The sequence below is a fragment of the Protomyctophum parallelum genome, assembly GCF_964188405.1.
Source record: "Protomyctophum parallelum genome assembly, chromosome: 15".
NCBI lineage: Eukaryota > Metazoa > Chordata > Actinopteri > Myctophiformes > Myctophidae > Protomyctophum > Protomyctophum parallelum.
Genome location: NC_139710.1, coordinates 26865155 through 26882295, shown reverse-complemented (window position 1 = coordinate 26882295; position 17141 = coordinate 26865155). Strand labels below are relative to the sequence as shown.

The window sequence follows — 17141 nt, the reverse complement described above, 5'->3', positions numbered from 1 at the left end:
GAGAGAGAGAGAGTTTACTTAATTAAACCAACTCAGTGGCCATCTGTTTGCCCGTGGTAAATGTTCTTCAAACAGTGGAGAGAGAGAGAGACAGAGAACTGGCCTTGGCAAAAAGCACATTCTTCCACACTAGTGGACAGACAGACAGCCACGCTAACGGCGGCCGCAGCGATGTGCAGGCACGGCCCCGCACGCGTCGCGGCCGTCGTCTGGAGAGCGCCGGCACGCAGAGGGAATTCCAAAGACGCTTTAATTCCTCTGAAATTAGGCATACAATTGGCTCTGAAAGAATACCGAAACAAAACAGTGAGTGAGTTAGTCTCTCCTCTGTCTCCCACTCTTCTCTCTCTCTCTCTCTCATCTCTCTCTGCCTCTCTGAGTCGCATTTCATAACTCCCTGGGTAGAGGACGATAATACACCGTGATGTTACTGTTTGTGAGTCTTTTTTTCTTTCTGAAAATGCTGCAAAATGCTACACCGTGACATCCCTGACTCATGCGTTGCCTGGCCACACACCACACACACACACACACACACTGCAGCGGTCCATTTTCGGAATAACAGTATACTGTCAGGCCGCGGCCCTGCATCGTATATAAAGCACTTGCTCGGCTAACAACTATCCATAATTGTAATGGACTCTTCATATCTAAAACAAGCATTATAGAACGGCCTCACCTTCTCATAAACATCCATAGTGCTGCAACCCCACATGGCCTTTATGACTAATACCCCCGTATGTCCATTTTATATACTATTTGCAATAATGTAGTCCATTATTGTCCATTAGTGCCCGTAACCACTGTCCTAATGTGTTGTGTGTGTGTGTGTGTGTGTGTGTGTGTGTGTGTGTGTGTGTGTGTGTGTGTGTGTGTGTGTGTGTGTGTGTGTGTGTGTGAGGGTGTGTGTGTGTGTGTGTGTGTGTGTGTGTGTGTGTGTGTGTGTGTGTGTGTGTGTGTGTGTGTGTGTGTGTGTGTGTGTTACTGTATGTTTCTATTCTTCATCTGAAAACACATTTTAACAGAGTGAAAATGTGTCACAATGTGATGCGTTGTGAGCTTGTGGATCTGCTATTGTCACTACTTTTGTGTGGAGTAGGGATTTGATATATGGGTGTGTGTGTGTGTGTGTGTGTGTGTGTGTGTGTGTGTGTGTGTGTGTGTGTGTGTGTGTGTGTGTGTGTGTGTGTGTGTGTGTGTGTGTGTGTGTGTGTGTGCGCGCGCGCGTGCGCGCGTGCGTCCATTTCAGGGACGGACATGACTCCCAACTACGTGGACAGCAGCTACACCAACTGGACGGTGAGTCCGTGGTGCACCTGCAAAGGCAGCGGCAACCGGGAAGAGGAGTGCCTGAACTTCCTGCAGGACTTCACCGAAAACACCTGCCTGAGTGAGACAATCTATATCCATCCATCCACACCGCAGCACAATTTACAAAACACCTGCCTGAGTGAGACAATCTATTATCCATCCATCCACACCGCATCACAATTTACAAAACACCTGCCTGAGTGAGACAATCTATATCCATCCATCCACACCGCAGCACAATTTACAAAACACCTGCCTGAGTGAGACAATCTATCTACAGTATCTTATATCCACACCGCGCCACAATTTACAATTCACGATTTAGGCATTTCAGAGCGATTTACAGGAAGCAAGAACAACACAAGGTAATACAAGTAAAAAAAGTACAATTTTCCATGATGGGAAACATTTGAACAAAGCAGTCAACCGCAGTACTCGAGGCAAAGTATAGATCAGGGGTTTCAAATGCATTTCGAGTGAGGGCGAAAGGCAATCTGGGAACCCCTCGACAAAAACAAGGGAGGCAAAATGAATCCTTTGAATTCACTTCCCAATTCCCCGTGTAGAGACAGGATGTCGGCCCGTTTACTCTCCTTCATCGCTCTCGTTCCGGCGGTGCTTCTTTGTTTTCATTCTACTAACATTTCTACTGCGGAACATGGATGTTACTACACAACGTTCCCTGTAGCGTGCGCCTGCATGCCGACGCTCACAAATCTGGGAAATTTCTCACGCACAAAAGTGGCCATATAATGTGAGTGTGTCTTGAGTGAGTGCACAGGGTTTGATGTGATCAGATCAACATATGGAATGTCAGAACAGGTCAGCTCCATGCATATATACAGTATGGAGGGTGGCAGCGGGGGCAGTGTCTTGAGTGTACAAGGTTTGATGTGGTCAGATTAACATATGGAATGTCAGAACAGCTCAGCTCCATGCATATATATACAGTATGGAGATCTAAGGGTGGCAGCGGGGGCAGTCAGTGTCTTGAGTGTACAAGGTTTGATGAGCGGGAAATAATTTTAGGCGGCCAGAACACTCGACCGGCGCCATGCACCTCCAAAATGACTCAGCTAGTTTGAAATGTGTGTGCTATAATCCTTTTGTTTCTTTTGCTGTAATAATCGTTTGGTATGTTCAGCTTTTATTCTTACTCGTAGCGGGACTAGCAAGACTACACAAATTGATTCGCATTATGTGGGGAACAAACGCCAACTGGAACACACCACCGGAACACGAGTGATTTTGTTCCCCATTTTTTGAGTGGTGCAACCACTCCAAGGAACAGCCAGTCCGTGTTAACCTATGTGACTATGTGGCTATGTGTTAACCTATGTGACTATAGGGCTGTATTTTGAGTGTCTTAAGTACCAGGTCTCATTACTTAACTTAAGACCTGGAGGCGTGATCAATGCCATTTGGCTATTCTGAGTGGCCAAAGAGCATTGACCACGCCTCCAAGTCTTAAGTTAAGTAATGAGACCAGGTACTTAAGACACGCAAAATACAGCCCTATGTATGTGACTACAGTATGTGACTTTAATGAGTAGGCTACCAGTAGGGGCGCTGTTGTGCCAGAAACAGAGAGAGAGAGATAGTGCTACACTGTTGCCTGCTAATGAGAGAGAGAGAGAGAGAGGAGGAGGGGGGGGGGGGGGGTCAGTTGCACCACTCAGTTTGACACGGTGTGATTTCTAAAACCGAATGACACGGCTCAGTTTTAGAATGAATAGGCTTCCCTCCGTGGTGAAAAGCCTGGTGACGCCCAAGGTTATTTTAAACTCACTATGGTGACAACTGATGATGTTTTAAAAAAAAAACACTGAGCGCCCATACAACAAAACAAGGCCACAGGCCACGACAAATATGCCTCCACATTCTCAGAGACGCAGCCAAATCTATTGCCCCAATTATTGCCCACATAACAAGCCTCTCCATCAGCCAGGGGCTGAGAGCCAGATTCCAAACTAGTGAGAGTCACCCCTCTGTACAAAAAAAAGGAAGCCCGTTAGACCCCTGCCAACTACCACCCTATTTATATTCTATGCTCCAACTCAGAGTTAGAGAGAGAGAGAGAGAGAGAGAGAGAGAGAGAACAAGAGCCATAGAGTAAGACAGAGTTGCGACAACTCCGTTCACTTCATGTGGCCAGTCCAATGTCATCTTCTACATATAGACTTCTATTGGCGAATAGTGACGAAGGCCTGAACCCGGAAGTTTACACGGAATACATTGGAGTCTATGGGCTTTACAGTGGCAGTGAATCACGTGACCAGGGCTGTTTTCTGCCCCCCCTTCAATGTTGTAACTTTGTCTTACTCCATGCTCTGGAGAGACCCTCGATAAAAAAAAAAATCCAATCTGGCTTCAGAACATCTCACTCCACAGACATACGCTATCTGACCGATTATAAATCAAACGTAAGGTGGACTCAGCAAATTCGGCAGCATGGTTACACATGTTACGGATCTAATTTGACCCATACAAAGAACTTTATTTTACTTCTAGCAATGCAAAATGAGGACAAATTATGATAATTAATTTAGTTGTGTTAAAATAGCTGATACTGAGGATATCATGAAGCTTGTTCCAATAAAGTGTTTGATATAATCTCGCACTGGCATATGTTTTCAGTATAACAGTAACCATTCCACATAAGTATATTCAACAGCTTCCCTAAGAATTATTGAAGACTATTTTTAAAAGTAGCATATTATTTGCGGCGCGTTTCGAGCTATGCTACTTTTGCTACTTCTGAATTTGCATCCTGAACAGTAACCGTTTTGGACACATGAGGCGCTGACAGAGACGAATAAAGCACAGATTAAAAAACAAAAGAGTTGTCTAGCGGCCGGTCATGGGATATTGATGTTGTTTCACAAGCGTGTGATGTGATAGCGTGGTGCTGCAGCTGTCAGCCCGAGCGCTGGGAACCCACCGCGGCCCCGGCCTGGCGCTGAGCAGGGAGAGGTCGAGCTGCCATCTTCTGCATCTTTCATGGTTTTATGTCAGATTGTGTAACCCTGCGATGATGATCTGTCTGGGCCGGGAGGCATGTTGTTGTGTGGAGTGCACTGACTGTACACATCACCAGGGTGTGGTGGTGAGTGGAGGTGTGTGGGGTTGAATGAGGTGAACAAGCAGTGATAGAAGCAGTACAATATAAGTATTTTTACTTAAAGGAGAATTCCGCAGTAGCCGTTTTTTTGCTGAATTCTGTTTGCTGAATTCTGTTGATAATGTGTATGTGAACCATGGCAAAATGTTTTTTTTTTTTTTTTTTTTTTTTTATATATTGCACTGGGGGTTTAAGAAGGTAGGCGGGGTCAAATGCAGTTCGAGGCGGAAGCTACGGAGACCCCCTTTCCACCGGTTGGTTCCCAATGGGAACCGGTTCAGTTCTTTTTGGTTCTTAGTCCATGAGCCAGAGCTCCAAAATTGTTTATAGGAGAAGTTAATTAATACATGATAACCCTTCCACAGTAGTAGCTTTTTCATATTTTCGATTATTTTGCACATTTTCCTACATAATGCCTAATTTGCATATTTAAAAATGTAAAATTTGTATTAAATCATTGTCTTTGTGTAAGAACTCAATTGGGGAAGTTTCATGGTGATAACAATCTAATATATAGGTATGGTTTTGCCCACTCAATTCATAATTAACGTTTTAATTAACTCATGGACTCGTGTGACAAGAAGAGATTTACCGTTGGTGCGGGTAAATCGGTATGGAACCCTCGGCATGGATTTATTTATTTATTTCACATCTTCCAGTGATACATGGATAGAGTGTCATTTAATTTTTTTACTATAATTGTTATCCCACGCCAACCTGGGGAGAGCAACGGACTTGAACTCATGATTCCTTCATGCATGAGAGTCCAAGTCGCTGCTTTACGCCTGACAGGGGGGAACCCATGTGACCTTCTAGCTGTGAGGCGACAGCACTATACCGACTGTGCCACCGTGCCCGTATACAGCGTCTTTGAACAGTCGAAAGAAAGAAAGAAAGAAAGAAAGAAAGAAAGAAAGAAAGAAAGAAAGGTATACCGATGGCAGAGGAGTAATGGGGAACAAATAAAGAAAGGTGCATAGTAAGAACCTCAGTGAGTTCCAGTAGATTGGATGGATAGAAAGGGCTGATTGGATGGATGCATGAGTGGAAAGTGGGCGGGACGGACGGACGGACGGACGGACGGACGGACGGACGGACGGACGAACACGGCGGAGTGAAACGTCTGCAAGCCCCGGAGGGAAATCAGCTGTCCGTTTGAAAACCCTCGTTCCCTCTCGCTGATTACGGTGGAATTAAAATGTTCTTTAAGAAAAGGAGGAAAAAAAAAGTAATTTCTTATCACTTGCCCCATCCTTCCTTCCTTCCTTTGGGCGAGATATTCTATATACCACTGATTTTTTTCTTCATTAATACAAAAGAAATAATTTGCATGCCATTTCCCACGTTCAATCTTAGTGGGTTAAAGGGACATATATCCCTTACGGGGGCGGAGGGAAGGAGGAGGAGGAGGAGGGGGTGTCATGAAAGGGGAATAGATCTCGTACGAGTCGAAATTATACAAGACTGCTACAATCTTATCATCCCTGCTGTTTTGACGCATACGCTCACATGATATTATTTTCTCCGTCGGGTGTCAAACCTCATATGCCCAAAACTGTTACTTTCCAGGATTCAAATTCAAATGAGCTGCTTGAGCTAGCTGTGTGGATCTGCACCTTTTGATGCTTTCGTGTGACGCTGCAGTATGATCAAGTGCAGCGTCTAATTTACGGAAAGTTAACACAAAACGTTAGAGGGCGGACATAAGAGGTTTCCGCCTGACAGCGACAATATGCAACGCCACGCGGAAAAAAATGCCAGAGCACGACGCCATCGGAGCGAGCTCACCTCCGGCATCCTGTTGATGCCTTTGGCGCCTCCCGCGCCCACCCGCCCGCCCGCCCGCCACCGCCATGTAACCGCGCGGCGGCGGCGGTGTCACCGCACCCGCTATACACAAGGCGGCATCGCCTTGAACATGTTCCATTGTGTGGGTAATGCTTTTGGACCGTTTCAATAGATTGCTCGGCTCGACCGTTTTTCGCTGAGCTTGCAGGATGAGGGATGAGGCAGGGAGCTGAGGAGGCGTCACTGAAAAATAACACAAAAATGCAGCATCTCCCCCTCCTCTCCTCTCCTCTCCTCTCCTCTCCTCTCCTCTCCTCTCCTCTCCTCTCCTCTCCTCTCCTCTCCTCTCCTCTCCTCTCCTCTGCAGTGGAGGGGAACAGGAGATAAACTATACCAGAGATGGAGCGGGCTTTTTTACTCTCCGACGCACAAGGGAGGTGAACGCACACGGCGGGAGGGAAAAAATAAATCTTTACAAATAAGTATGAATATATACGGTATGCTAGAATAATCCGTTAAATCCGGGAAAGCATCTTTGGCTTTTCAAAAATAGCAGATCTACAATGTACATATTGCATCACTTCGGGCCGCGATATGAGCTTGTCGATCTGCCAAGTTTTAGTTTTTTTTTTTTTTTTATGCAGGCAAATCTTTTAATACACATATTGAACCTTTTTAACTCGAATCTTTGCTTCTCTGGGGGGAAAAATAGGTAGTCGGTCCAATGCCGGGCAATCCTTTTGTGGGGTCCTTTGGCATGAAAAAGTTTGCGCACCACTGATATAGCAACATAATGTTGTTATTTTTTCTCCAGGAAACTGTTTTAACTCATTTAGAATGAATGGCCTCAGGTCTTAATGGGATAAACCGGAGACAAATCATATTATTCAAAACCCCCCACAAACTGCTGCTAATACTACAACTGCTACTGCTTGCCTCCACGCCTCTATCATCCTCTCCGCACAGTGCTTCCTGCACATACAGCAGGAATGAAAGGACCCTATAACAGGTTATCATTTCTCGTGGGCAGGAGGGAAGCAGAGCTAAAGCCTTATTCCAATACAAGCCACGTATATCAGGGAGAATCACATACAGTACATATAGTGTACTTACACAACGCCCATGCTCTGTGTTCTGATCTGGCCCTACGGGTACAAAAAAACAACAAAAAAACAAAACAGAAAAAAGCCAATTGGACACTCATGGATGGGGAAGTTTTTAAGTCTTATATGTGCCTTCATGTGGAAGATAATATGCCCGCAGAGCTAGAGGCAAAGGAAAGGAGAATGGGAGAGGAAAAAAAAACATGTGAGCTTATACATAAGCGAATAGTAGCCAAATCACATTCCATCTCTCTCTCTCTCTCTCTCTCTCTCTCTCTCACACAAATAGATAAGCGTGCAGGTTTGACACGCTACATAAGCACACGTTATTTAACAAGTACACATTTGCACATTGCAGAGATGCCTTTTACTCCAGCTCTGTCCTAGTGCCAGATGATTTCAAATCAATTATCAGGATTCTCAAGCTTTTTGCCTCGATTGCGATTAATGGACAATATATATATATATATATATATATATATATATATATATATATATATGCGTTAATGTGTTGTGAGCCATTTTAGTTATATGGCGCCATTGTACAACGACGAATAATACATGGTTAAGTGATTGATCAGACTAACTATGTTACTCTATAGCCTACTGTATATGTTTTTTTTCTATCCAAAAATGTCACAGCTGCTTCTAGATTATTCGACAGTCAAAAGTATACATTCAAAGGTATCGATTTCGATATAATTAAATGTCCCAGCCCTACTACTCTCTCTCTCTCTCTCTCTCTCTCTCTCTCTCTCTCTCTCTCTCTCTCTCTCTCTCTCTCTCTCTCTCTCTCTCTCTCTCTCGTCGCCTCTGTCGCACCATCTGTCCCTGCAGGTAGGGGGCGATGTGGAGGCATGTTCTGTCCACGGAGTTTAGGAAAAAACAACTTAAACCAGAGTCATTAAAAAAAGAAGAAGAAAGTAGGGAAGGAAAAAAAAGTGGAATCGCTGTCGGCAATGAGCTTAATCAACTCGGCGGAACATTTTGGTGCAGTGAAAACATCCTCTGTGGATCCCCCTCGCAGTCGACCAGTTTGATTTATGACTTTTTATTCCCCCCATAGTAGAAGCCGGGGCGTCCGCGAGGAGGGGGGATAGCCGCCGAAGCCAGAGACAAACCCTGACGAACGGATTGCAAAAACATCACGTCTCCTCTCCCCGCCGCCTCGCCAGCTCTTTGTGGCTTTATTTAACGGCTTGAGCTTTTATCCACGCCGTTTCTTTTTGCAAAAAGACGTTTATTTTTATATAGGCCCATATACAGTACATACCTGGAACGTTTAGCGCTAGCAAAATATGAAGGGTCCTTTTCATGTACGCGTTAAAGTGTGCCCGGTATGTGTCTACACTCTACACATGTGTGCGTGTGTACATGCGTATACATATTTCAACTTCTTTTAGGGAAAGTTAAAAGTGGAAAGCAGAAGTTGTGAAAATAGTTCAAGGACCCCCAGTTTGACATGCATTAGGCTACGGACCCCCATTTAGTGGCATTTCTATGTATCTCTGAGATCCCAATTTATATCGTAAAATCAATGTTAATTTAACTCTGAGAGTGTACAAATGGAACGAAATGGACCTGCTTGTTACGGCTCACTCCTCCTCACCTTCACATGCAAGCACTGCTTATAGCCACTATCCCACACTGACTACTCCATGGCTCTACTCAGCACACCTGCTCTCCTTCACCAATTCTCCGCACCTGTCTTCCATCCTACAATCAAGCACTGCCTCTACAAAAGCCCAGTCTATACCCTTCATTCCATGCCAGAGCTTCACTAGTAAAGTACAGGCCAAGCCTATAGCATTGTTAAACTGAGTTATAGTGCTAGTTACAGTTTTAGCTTTACGCAGCTATTTTCCCAGCTGTTCAACTTTACACAGTTGCAGCTCCTGCTTTTGTTGTCTTTCCTGTGGTGGTTGTTTTCCTCGGAAGACTGACGCTTCCTCTCCTCCTCCCAGTGCTTGGATTCCCACGCTGAGTTTGGCCAACCTGGAGAGCCACCAATCTTCTGCTACCCCACTCCTTTCCCTAAATACGTTTGTGAATAAACCTGAACAACACCTGAACAACGCCTCCTCTCTTGCTGTGCACTTGGGTCACACATACTAAATACAACACCGCTAGCCGCTAGGGTCCATTTGGTTCCATTTGTTACAGACCCATGAGGGTCCATTTGTTACAGACCCATAAGGGTCCATTTGGTTCCATTTGTTACAGACCCATAAGGGTCCATTTGGTTCCATTTGTTACAGACCTATAAGGGTCCATTTGGTTCCATTTGTTACAGACCTATAAGGGTCCATTTGGTTCCATTTGTTACAGACCCATGAGGGTCCATTTGGTTCCATTTGTTACAGACCTATAAGGGTCCATTTGGTTCCATTTGTTACAGACCTATAAGGGTCCATTTGGTTCCATTTGTTACAGATCCATGAGGGTCCATTTGGTTCCATTTGTTACAGAATCATAAGGGTCCATTTGGTTCCATTTGTTACAGACCTATAAGGGTCCATTTGGTTCCATTTGTTACAGACCCATAAGGGCCCATTTGGTTCCATTTGTTACAGACCCATAAGGGTCCATTTGGTTCCATTTGTTACAGACCCATAAGGGCCCATTTGGTTCCATTTGTTACAGACCCATAAGGGCCCATTTGGTTCCAAACTATCATTTACCTGGGGATCCCCTAGAACTCCCTCAAGGACCTCTAGGGGTCCCCGGACCCCACGTTGAGAACCAAAGTACTTGACTACAATTCGGAGGTATAGGCCTACTTTTACTTCACTGGGGTATTTCCGCTAGATCTCAGAGGCAAATATTGTACTTTGAAAACTGTATAGTTACTACTTACTTTGTAGATGTGGATTATCGTTACAAAACCACTTCAGACCTAGCCTATATACTTTGGCAATTTGAAAACAACAGATCTACAAGCTTCCTACTGTAGATCAAAGGAATTGGATACATTTTCATACATTGAACATGTACTGTATAGTATTGCATTTCTACAATAGGGGCATTGCTACTTTTTACTCAAGTAAAAATAAACGTGAGTACTTCTTCTATCAGTGCATACATCTATTCAACGTGCTCACTGACCCTTACAGTGGAGGTGGTCGCAAAGCAATTAAATGCTGTTGGCGGCGGACAAAGAGAAACAAGCAGCACAGTGCTTTAAATGGAAGAGCGGCTGAAAGGTACTCCGTGCCCCGGTTTTTACCATATCTAGCAGAAAAGTTGACTGGAGATGGATTTATCACGCCATGCTTTTGCAGAGACACAAACACACACGCACGCACGCACATTGTATGCGCGCGCACACGTGCGCGCACACACACACACACACACACAGGGGCGGCCTTAGCATAGGCGGCGGGTGCGTAAGGCTAGGGAAGGCTTAGCCTTCCCAAAAATTATGCTGGGTATTTTTTTTATATATATATAATATATGTGCGCAGCATTATAGAAGGTGTCAGAACTCAGCAGCGCCAGTGCCCGCACGGTTCACAGTTCACACCACCGCAGCAACACTGACACGTTCAGCGGAGTGACTGCTGTCTCTGTGCCGTCTGTGGAGAGCCATGAGCCGCGACTCCCGGAGGGGCAGCAACACGCCAACACCGCCGGGTAATCTACACTGTCACTGACTGACTCGAGACTTGAGAAAAAGACTTCCAAAGGTCGTTGTCTGTGTATAGGCGTATGGTACTGGTAAAAGTATGCTAAATAACTCATTTTTAGACCATCTGGGAAATAAATAAATAAATAAATCCGCGGCGGCGGCCTCGCTCCGCTCGGCCGCGAGAATCCCCCCCCCCCAACGCACTTCTATAGCCTACCCAAAGGTAAAACGCACCCGCCGCCTATGGGCCTTAGGAATCTGGAGGCTCGTTTCAAGACCAAATATGAGGCCCCCATAATTATTTTGTTGATACAGCCGTACTGATACAAATAGTTTGACTGTTCAATATCATACGCAGCCATTAGTCTCGACAATTAGCGACAACACCTCTCCTCATCCTGCCGTCCCTTCACAATTAAAGTGTCTCCCCTTTACCTCCCAATGCTGCACATTGTACCCAGGTTATTAACATACAATAGGTGTAACTTAACATTGTGGGAGAGAGCAAGGCAGTGAGTGAGCGAGATTAATAGAACCAGCGAGAACATACCAATTAATGGATACAAATAAAGGGCGATCGAAGACCAATTAATAGATATAAATTGTGATACCTATTTAATGCTAATTAGAAAGGACTGGATAATAATACCTTCAAAAGGATATTAAATCTGAACCTGGTGTCAGGAAATCCATAATAAATATGGCCATGTGCATGGTGACCTGACATAATGATGATTTTATCATAAACATGGCGCAAACATCGAAACAGGACCTATGGCCAAGGGTAAATGATGATATGGGAGATTAAGGGTGACAATAAGAATGACCTAATATGGAACACGGTCTGGGCCTATCTGTGCTGACCAACAGAATATGATGAAGTGACCAACTTGACATGACGTGTAAACAAATAAGAATGTATCTAACAAACGAGATAGAGAGGCCCACGAGTGGTGGGGGTTGACAGACGCCTGACGTTCAGTTGGAGCTTGGAGGCCCCCCTGAGGGTGGAGGCCCGTTTCAATTGAAACTGGTGAAACATAGCCAAGTCCTCCTATGCACACACACACACACACACACACACACACACACACACACACGCACGCACGCACGCACACACACACACACACACACACACACACACACACACACACACACATTTCTAAACTTCCCAAAAACAATATATTTATAATATATTTTTGCAACCCTAATGCTAAGGTGTCTCTCACCGAAAAGAACTAATCTACAAGCCCGCACTTTTAAATTGTGCTATTTCAACTACACAACAACCAGACCACAACAACCGTCTAATCCTTATCCTAACACCCAACCTGAATCTCCTGTGAGGAGGACCAAGAAAATTGACCTCGCAACAATGGCTACGTTTACATGGACAGTTAAATCCCCTTTTCATTCAGAATAAAAGTTAAATCCTATTAAAAGTTGTCATGTAAACACCTACAAAAACTTAAATCGGAATGAAAATGGCCAATCTGATTTAAACTTAGATCTGATGTAACTGACCGGATTATTCAATTTTTAAATCCTATTGAAACAATTGTGGACTCATGTAAACACTCATTCGGATTTAAGTTCATTCTGGTCTTTCTGCGCATGCTTGTTTCCATGTAATTGGTATGGCTGTAATTGGTATGGCTATATTATGCTCTTGTTTTGCGATTAATTATAAGAAACTAGACATGTTTAATTTCACATCTCTGAGAGCAACCTCTCATAGGCTACAGGATACATCAAATATAAAGTAATATGGCATAAAAGTGTTTTATTATTATTATTATTATTTTGTTTTACCTGAAATGGTGAAGTGGAGTAGAAGTAAAAGTATTGGAAATTGGAAATACTCAAGTAAAGTCCACCACTGGACGTAAACATATGCGCCCTGCCCCCCATCCAATCAGAAGCCTTCCCAGCCCCAAACCTGATGTGGAATGAAATAATGGGATTTAAAAGTATTGTCCATGTAAACACTCATCCGGAATGACCATTTCCCATGTAAACACGCAGCAAAAAACTTACTTCTGAATTAATTAATTCTGAAGTTTTCATTCTGAATGAAAAAGCCCTCATGTAACCGCAGCCAATGTCTATTTCTCAAATTCTACCTATACTTGTGGTGACATGTATAAGTGCAGGCGGCCAGTCGGACACACGCACGCGCACACACACACACACACACACACATCCGTAGGCAGATGATTACACAAGCTCTCGTGGATTCGGTACGGTACACGCATGAAGCACACAGCACACATCATGCCCCCACTTCTTTGCAGCGTGCCTGCTGATTTATTTGCTTTTTAAAAGGATTCTATTGCTCAAAATGTCCAACCGCTGAACAGGCGTTCTTATTGGCAAACAGATATGGCGGACTAATCAACTTGAGTGCAGACGTTTACGCCAGCCACGTTCGTCAAGCTTCTTGCAAAACAGACCGAAAACGGTTTGTTGCGACATAACAATAAATGTGGCTTTTTTTTTTTTTTGTGAGGAGTGCTGTGGAGTCAAGGACATCGCCTAATGTGGTTTGTCTCTGAATACAATGTCCACTATATGTCTCCAGCACACACACAACTCTGATAGAGCGATAATTACTAGTTCCTGGATCAATAGCATAAACTTGTCAGCAATTATAAAGGCAGCCGGTACAGATGAGAATCTTTAAATTAAACACTGTCGGCCGTGAAGGAGACAGCGGGGGAGAAAAAATACGACTTTAGTGACCTTCCAAGTTTACAGATCTCGCAAACAGACACAGGCTGCGTTTGATTAGAGCTCAGAGCAGAGCTCCCAGAGAGAAATGACTGACAAAGCAAAAACCACACCGTCGGCTGTACTTGTAACAGTGTAAAGTACATTTACTTTATATTAGTACTTTTATATATTTACAGTATTAGTACTGTACAATTCTGAGGTACTTTTACTTTACTGGAGCATTTCCCATTTTCAATACTTTCAGTAGTTCTACTACACTACATCTTAGAGACAAATATTATACTTTTACACCAGTACAATTATTTGAAAACTTTATAGTTACTATTGTTACTTTGTAGATTTTGTTTATTATGACAAAACATACATTAACCACTTAGCCAGCCCTATTTAAACTTTGGCTATTTGTAAATAGCAGATCTACATGATCACAAGTTCACAACTCTTGTAGATCTGCTTATTTTCAAAAGATTTCTTTCTACATATTTAGTACATTTTGATTACCATACTTTTACATGTAACACACAGAGTGTTTCTAGATTGCAGTATCGATACGTTTACTTAAGTAAAAAAATAAAATGTAGTATGTTTTCCACCACTGCCCGCATATATCCCCTCCCCCCCTCTCTCTCACTCTCTCCATTCTCTTCGCTTGCCAACCATCGGGCAGGGGACCAAGAAGTTGACTTAGAGCTGTGAGTCTACAAGCGCTGCCAGGGCTCCCTGCTGAGAAGACAGCTAGTCAAAAAAGCTCATTACTTCATATCTCTTGTCCTCCTCCTCCTTCCTCTTGCAGGGAACGCCATCCAGGCCTTCGGCTACAGCGGCGGCGACAGCGCACAGTACAAAGACGAATCCGTGTCGGAGCCCGTGGCGACAGTGAAGGCGTCGCTCGACGGTGGCCTCACGACCACCTCGGAACCCCCCAACATCCACAGTGACAGCGAGGCCGGGGAGGGGGAGCTACAAGGCAAGGTACTGGATCCGTTTGGGAGTGGGCAGGGGGAGGGGGGGGGCTTGTGTTCCAGTTGCTCCAATGTCGTTTTTATTTAGTTACAAGCTCTTGTTAACGCAGCTCTCCCAACACTCATTTCTGTGTGTTGTGTCCTCCTGACTAACCAATACTGACTATCTGACTGGTAAACAAAAGAAAACGCTAACTGGCTACTCTATTCTTATGCCTACCATCAAACAAAAGTACATGTGAAGGTGCCTGCCTAACTAGCTAAGGTGACAATGGTGAAAATACTAATAGGGAAAATACTACCTGCTCGTGATTCACAGTTATATGAAAACACTTGAGACTTCAATTAACACTTCAGTGATAACCCTCTCTTAGGAGATTTCTTACTCTTAATAGTATATAGATCTGTACAAGTTGAACACTCTTCCCTGCACGGAGGGCGCGCTGTCACTTCCCTACTCTAGAGACACAAATGACAGACTGACAGCGGCCCGGAACGCAGTCTTCAGTTGGACTTTATGCCATCAGGCGAGACAGGGTGGAGGCGCTGGTTGGACGCGCAGGATGGGAGTAGGCGGCCAAGGGTGGAGCGTAGGGAACGCTCCCCACCACCATCTGCAGAGACGACAAACAGGGCGCGCGCACAGACAAACAGTCATAGTAGCAGACCCACGCCCCGACATCCGTAACAAGCGCCTCCTATTATTGTGAATCAGTGGACCATGACACAGCTTAAACACAACTCTTCTTTACTTTCAAACTCAGAGTAATCATAACAACAACGGCAAAGCAGCATCATCACACTGTTGAAGTAGTCGATCCCAGACAATTCCCCCCCAATCATCACAAAGGCAACACAGGGATATGCAACGAGCGCAGCACAATCAAACGGCTGTCAGTGAGACATAACACCTCCGTCTGACTCTGACAATGCAGCGACAAATATCTATGTAATGCTGTACCTTTATACAATTGCTCAAAGTTCCTTTACTAAAGAACAGAAACAATATAACTTATTAGGAAACAAGAAAGCTGTCGTTTATGAACATCTACAGTATAAACTAGAGATGCACGATATAATCGGTATAAAAAGGCCATATCGGTATTGGAACGTCTAAAAAGTAATCCAGATTATTTCATCGGTTTTCACCAGCAAAAGAAAATGAAGTACCTCTAGTGTATAGATTAACAAAAGTCAAATAAAATAAAATCTTATATCTTCGTATAGTCATTCAGTTGTGAAAACAGAAACTTGGAAAAGAGTATACCGGTAGGCAAATTATTGATTGATTGAATACTTTATTAACAGGCTTTGGGCCAAGCCCCTATAGGGCCTATAGGCTTGTTTCCATTGTGGTCCTCTGTATAATATCGGAATCGGTCCGAATCGGTCTCGGCAGATATGACCCTGCAAATAACCGGATATCGGTCATAATTTCATAATCGTGCACCCCTAGTATAAACAGTTTGTTTGCCGCAGCCTCTGCCTCAGTTCATGGATTCACGAGTATGGGTTTTATGACGTTCGGACTATGGGTTTTATGGGTAAGTCTCCCATTGGTTTAGAGGCAGCCTAGAGACGAAGCAGCCAATCATGAAAAAGTGTTTACGGTCGCTACTAGAGGTAGTAGTGAATGTAGGCCAGGATTAAAAAAAAACAAGTTAAAATGGTTTAAAACTAAGAAAGAACACACAAGAAAAGACACGATTAAGAGGATTAGGTACAGTATAGACCGATTCAGAAACGGGTCTCATGGTCGCAGGCAACGTATTTCCTGTAGCCGACATAGCTGCGATTTAAACCCGCACCTCTTCTACTAGTCTGCCTCAAATGTTACTCTTTTACCTGCTTTTAATACTAACACTAACGTTACAAAGACGCCCAGAACATCGGGATGAACCTGTGTAGTTTATGGCTGATCCAACAGTAGCGGCAACATTTAAAAAAGAAAAGGTGAGAAAGCCCCGTCACCTCAGGCTGGTTTCTTTGTCTAAGGACATCAAGGAGGTTGGCATCACCATACCAATAAGTCATGGCTACGGTTGCTTTCCAAGCAGGTATATCTCATGAGGCATATGATATTAAAAATAAAACATCAAGCGTGCAGAATGTTCCCATCCATTTCTTTATATTTAACACCTTGAATGTTTCCGTGCCAAGCTGCTGCTGCCGCCGCCATTGTTTTGGTTATTAATGTTTGGGCGTAATGCACTCCATGCGACACGGCTCTTCACGAAAGGCTGATTTTTTTTTCTTCTTATACCGTGTCGCCTTAATCCCCTCTTTCACATCTCCATCACACTCCATCTCTACGCTTCGTGGCAGGAATTTGACAGAATCTTTTATGCGATAAGGCGGTTTTACGCTAAACTCCAAAGATGATGACATTTGGATGAAACATTATGTTACGCTATTGAGAGGGTGAAAAGGACAGTGAGTGGGGGAAAACTCATCACATTTCTCTCTCTCTCTCTGTCTCTCTTTCTCTCTCTCTC

The 17141-nt window shown here is 44.0% G+C and overlaps 1 protein-coding gene across 1 annotated transcript in view; it reads left to right on the top strand.

Annotated features, from left to right (window-relative positions):
* The window catches only part of LOC310872544 (GDNF family receptor alpha-2-like), a 197188-nt gene that overhangs the window by 166777 nt on the left and 13270 nt on the right, over positions 1 to 17141 (top strand). The window contains exons 6-7 of the mRNA XM_083784508.1: positions 1250 to 1390; positions 14478 to 14656. Coding sequence (XP_083640634.1) covers positions 1250 to 1390; positions 14478 to 14656 — 320 coding nt within the window. The remainder of the gene's footprint in view (positions 1 to 1249; positions 1391 to 14477; positions 14657 to 17141) is intronic.